Below are 5,208 nucleotides of genomic sequence, written 5' to 3'. Positions count from 1 at the left end.
CCTTTTCTTCCCCTCCGATTGCTCAGAATAAAACACTCCTTAAGTAAAGCGCGTCGGATTGGTTGAGCGGGTCGGACGCTTGATAAAGTGAACGGTTTCTTAAAGGGGCAGTGTGGCACAGCTGACATATTTACAAAATGAAAAGACTTTTGAGTTGGTTGCCAACTGCCCATATAACACATTAACCGGTTATTTATTTTATTAAAACGCACACATTTGGCCCTGCTAAATAAAAGCCAACCCGCGCACAACACAAACGTTTTCTTCAAATTATACCATTCGGTTAATTGTAAGCATGTCCGGGTATGCACTGTGCCTTTAATAAAAGTATATTTCATAACAGTGGGCGTGCATTTTCTGCAGAGCAAAGAATAAAACGGAGCATGCGTGAGTTTCTTTAAATATAAGTGTATCACTCGCTTTCTTTGCTGTTTAACAGAACTGCAACTCATTTTTTACACTTAGTGGTGTTTTGGGAAATGGAGCCAACTGCAAAGTGTGTCGGCAAAGGTAAGGGTCCTCTTTGTAAAACCAGTAGAATTGGGCATGTGTACTTGAATTACTGACCGGTGGGACTTGGAAGTCTTAGGTTTCGTGTTTCTTGCAGAACCTGTTATATGTTATGTGTAAATAGCCTAGTAGTTTTTATGTAAGCCCGATGCATTTTGAAAACGACGTTTCTCATCTCGGTTTGGATACGTTAACAGTACTGTAGCAAATCATAGTACGGCTTTAGTGTATTCATATTTAAACTCGGCTATGGCTCAAACGTGTTCAAAGTCATTGGCATCCGATCGTCTCGCCGTGAGAACAGTATTTTTCTTCACCCAATTAAAATGTCTTTCCCGGGTGATTTTGTTTGTTTACCTGTACGTAGAGCTGCGTAAGATGACCGGTGACAATCGCTGAGAACAAAAAAAAGTTCCTTAATCGAAGTCAAGTTGGACATTCATTCAACGAAACGTTTAATGCAAGGTGGTGATTTATTCATTGGATGACCAGACGTTTAAGATGATGAAAGCAGTGTAATGTCACGTGCCAGATGAGTCATCTCTCAAAACCTGCTGAGTCACTGCGGGCGCTCGTTAAAGTGTGCGTCTTTGGCGCACGTAAATCAAACGCACGTTTATTATCATTAGGCCTATCATTCGTTTTATTTGTATTTTTTATTGGCGCAATCTAGGCACAGTACCTTGGTCAATGGAACAACAGCAGTTCCCCCCACCTGGGATTGAACCAACGACTATCCGCTCAGAAATCCAGCTCCCTAACCGCTACACTTGCAATTATTTTAATGACAAGCATACGCTTAATATCTTATTAAAATGTAATTCTGTAGCACAGTGGTTCCAACCCTGGTCGTGGAGAACTCCCTACCCTGCTGGATTATGTTCCAACCAGCTCTCGATTACTTAAGTAATAATTTGGTAACGTTTGACTCTTTAAATTGTGTAAGTGATAAAAAGTTGGTTCCTTAAGATAATAAGTTATACTTAACTTAAAACCCCTACTGTTTAAAATCATGTAAAGGCTTTGGTTTAGGACACTATAACTTCAGATAAGGGTTCAATTAAGTAATTGAGAGATCAGTTGGAACAAAAAACATCAGTGTAGGGCATCCTCCAGGACCAGGGTTGATAACCACTGGTATTATAAGCTAACAATAGTAGTTCATATTCTCACACTGCAGAGTTTTTCATGTGCTTGCTCTGGCAAGCACTTTGCCATACCTTGTATTAATAGTTAAAAGTTGTTGTTCCACAGGCAGCCCTGCCCCTGGTGCTGTACCTGAGGGAAAGCTCCGGCTATACAGCATGAGGTTCTGCCCTTACGCACAGAGAACCCGCCTCATCCTTCATGCTAAAGGTGTCCAGTAAGTTTACACAATCTCAAACCCACAACACATGCACCTTATTAGTGGAGGCTAGGATGACTGGACCTTATAAGACCGGTTAATATAACGAATTCTGTTGGCACAGATAATGCAGGGTTCGAAAAAGGAGGGGGGTGGGGGTTGAACCGTGTAACGTAACGCTCTGTTTCTCGTAAAATGCGGTCCCCCCCTCTCTCACGGTTACCACCCAACATCCCCCCGGTCTCAAAATTTTTGACCATCACCCCCCACCACACTCTCATTCTGCTGACCCCCCCCCCCCCCCCCCCCCCCCCCATCAGGTTGTCATTGTATAATTCGGACTCTGCAATAATGTGTCCAGACCACTATAACATTCCTTGTTCTACTAAGCGTTTTTACATTATAAGCTAACTGGACACAATAATGTGATTGAAGTTGGTTTATGATTGCAGTTAGATAAATGCAGTCTTTTTTTTTTTTCATTACAGGCATGAGATTGTCAACATCAATCTGAAGGACAAACCTGATTGGTTCCTTGAGAAGAATCCCTTGGGCCTAGTCCCAGTGCTGGAGACTCCCAGTGGTCAGGTGATCTCTGAGTCCCCAATCACGTGTGATTACCTGGATGAGGCATACCCTGGGAAGAAACTGCTCCCAAAGGATCCCTATGAGAAAGCCCAGCAGAAGATGCTGCAAGAGCAGTTCTCCAAGGTTGGCTCAGCATATAGGACAGAACAGAGAGCCCTTTCAATAAACACTGCAATGTAAAAGAGAGAAAGTATTGTTCTATGCTGGTTTATATACATGTTTAATAATGCAAAAATAATTCCGAAACTAAATGTACTATTCTGAATACGATATCCACTTTTTCAGATGTCTACAAATGTTAGATTTGTCAAAAAAACCTTTAAGGTTACATGATGGGTGATTCCTGGCTAGGTGAAGAGAACGGAGCTTAACGTTACTTTCAGTTCTGTACTTTTTTTTTGTTTGTTTCAGGTGACTTCATATTTTTACAAGATTCCAATGGCCAGGAAAAATGGAGAAGATGTATCTGTACTGGAGGAAGAACTAAAGACACACCTTGTGAAATTTAATGAGGCAAGAAAACCCACTTAGTTTTGTTTCAGTGCCTTGATTCCATACAATTAGGGTAAGAAGTCATCAGAACTGGGGGCATTGAACATCTCCGTGTGCAATAGGAGAGAGACTGTGTCACTGGTAATTCTCAACTGGACTCCTATGGCAGCTGCAGACACTTTTTCTATTAAAGCCGATTTTTTTTTTTTTTTTTTTTCCAATTCCTTTAATTATGCAATTTTCTGTGCTGCTGAATGATGTAATACTGCTAATTTGAAATGATGTAGTCTGAATATTTAAACATGCCATTGACTGCTCTAACCATCTAAAAAAATACATAATGTCTGTTAAATACTGTGTAGGCTGTAAATACACATGAGCTGACCCTGCATGGTCTAGGGGACACTGGATAGCCTTTTTTGTATCTTACTTGGCCTATTATAATTTGAAATGGAAACCACTACTGAGGGGCTTGCGTTATCCAAAAGATTTTTAACATCAAGTGCAAATCATGAATTGCTGGTATGTTTTATGGTGTCTAACAATATCCTTGATGGGAATTTGAGCCAAGTGGAACTTGCCCCTAATCAGAATATCTCTCTGGCAAAGTCTATGGAGCAAATTTAACTACAATGTGTGCATGTATAGTAGGCTCTCTCTTAAATTCCTGCTTTTAATTTTGCAGATCCTTGTCAAGAGAAAGATCAAGTTCTTCGGCGGAGACTCTGTGTCTATGATTGACTATATGATCTGGCCGTGGTTTGAGAGGATGGAATCGCTCTCTTTGCAACTGTATGTATTGGTATTGTCATAATTCCCTTCCACAGGTCAATTTGCAACCACTACTTAAGTCTGGGCTTTGAGGACTATTGATTGTACACTAACATTTGAATGTCCCTTGACTCTTTTTCTTTTAAATCTCCCAGCTGCCTGGATAGCATTCCAGAGTTGAAGAGCTGGACCGAGCGCATGTTGCAGGACCCCTCAGTGAAGGCCAGCATTATTGACTCCGACACTTACAAGGCCTTTTACAAGACGTACATTGATGGCAAACCTAATTATGATTATGGTCTTTAAGCTCAAGGTGAAAATGCTGGTATACAGGTTCTTTATTCTTTTCCAGGTTTTATATTTTCATGTTAAAAACCTGCTGTATCAGACTTCCCATGTCCTCAAGTTAATCAAGCAAGGCTATACCCTTAGGACATTATTTCTTCAAAGCCTCCAGTTTTGTTTCAAAATGAATTCTCTCTAGCATGGCTGTTTTTTTTTTAAATAGATCAATCTGATGATTAATGTATTTTGAGCAAACTAGTATGTAATCTGTTATAGAAGCTATTTCTGTGTGTATCCTGTTCTCTATAATGTCATTAAAACTTCTGATACTGCAAATTCAGTTATTTTGATATTGTGTCAATAAATCCAGTTTGTTGTACTGGTGTTGCAGCTTTGAGTTTTTTATTTAAGTATAATTATACAAGCATATACATATTTACCATTGTCTAAAAAGTTTCACCCAAACTAGGTAGTTGAAATTCTCAGGTCTGCAAATATTACGGTTATTAATTATTTCCTATACAATATTTTCATATAATTGTATAAACCACAAATTTGAAGCAGGTATTTGGTGTATAGAAAATTAAATGTCAAAGTATGTTTTACTTTGGTTTGAAGGAACAGCTAGTGCCAATGGTGTTTTGTGGGGGGCAATGCAATTACTCTGAGGAATACACCACAATATCCAATATTAACATCCAAAAATATTAATACAATATCCATTACACAAGAAAATAATACCCACAATTATTTGGGAACAGCAGGTGAACAAGTAGGGGGGGTATCTAGTCAGTGTGCATTCAGCAGTTTGCACATGGAGTCTTTCTAATGGCAGAACAACTAGCAATCTTTAAATGTATACATTATACCATATAATGTAGGACTCCCACACTGCAGGACATTGCAAAATGTTTGCTTAAGTAGTGGCAGCAATCCACACATTGCCTTTCTATTAAAGCTTGAGTGTTTTGAGACTAGTGAGACCATTTCCTGTCCTGCTGAAGGGAGAGTTCCTCCTCATTAGGAAGTGAGCTACTCTGTTTGACAATGACGAGACCACCAATGGGGTGTAATAAACAAATGTGACCATAACATCTAAGCATCATGTAACATTCTGGGCTGTTGCTGTGCCAATCTTTTTGGCAGGCAGTACCTATATTTTGAAGTGTTCAAGTGGCTGTATTGAGCAACAGGATGGGGTATGTTTTGCAATTCTG

General features: G+C 39.6%; 1 protein-coding gene across 1 annotated transcript; it reads left to right on the top strand.

Moving 5' to 3' along the window:
- Window positions 1-351: 351 nt before the first annotated feature.
- On the top strand, window positions 352-4,375 carry LOC136715586 (glutathione S-transferase omega-1). The gene is made up of 6 exons (XM_066692843.1): window positions 352-510; window positions 1,765-1,873; window positions 2,344-2,566; window positions 2,855-2,956; window positions 3,621-3,727; window positions 3,862-4,375. The coding sequence occupies exons 1-6, from the start codon at window positions 480-482 to the stop codon at window positions 4,010-4,012; spliced, it is 723 nt and encodes a 240-aa protein (XP_066548940.1). The 5' UTR covers window positions 352-479; the 3' UTR covers window positions 4,013-4,375.
- Window positions 4,376-5,208: the final 833 nt, after the last annotated feature.

The sequence above is a fragment of the Amia ocellicauda genome, chromosome 20 (genome assembly GCF_036373705.1).
Source record: "Amia ocellicauda isolate fAmiCal2 chromosome 20, fAmiCal2.hap1, whole genome shotgun sequence".
Lineage (NCBI taxonomy): Eukaryota > Metazoa > Chordata > Actinopteri > Amiiformes > Amiidae > Amia > Amia ocellicauda.
The sequence above is the reverse complement of the archived record's forward strand: the minus strand, read 5'-3'. Positions and strand labels throughout refer to the sequence as shown.

Excerpts from the sequence above, each read along its gene's own strand:
- LOC136715586 (XM_066692843.1), top strand. The coding sequence starts at position 480 with ATGGAGCCAACTGCAAAGTGTGTCGGCAAAG. Across the intron at positions 511-1,764 it reads TGCAAAGTGTGTCGGCAAAG|GCAGCCCTGCCCCTGGTGCT; the intron begins GTAAGGGTCCTC and ends GTTGTTCCACAG. Across the intron at positions 2,567-2,854 it reads TGCAAGAGCAGTTCTCCAAG|GTGACTTCATATTTTTACAA; the intron begins GTTGGCTCAGCA and ends TGTTTGTTTCAG.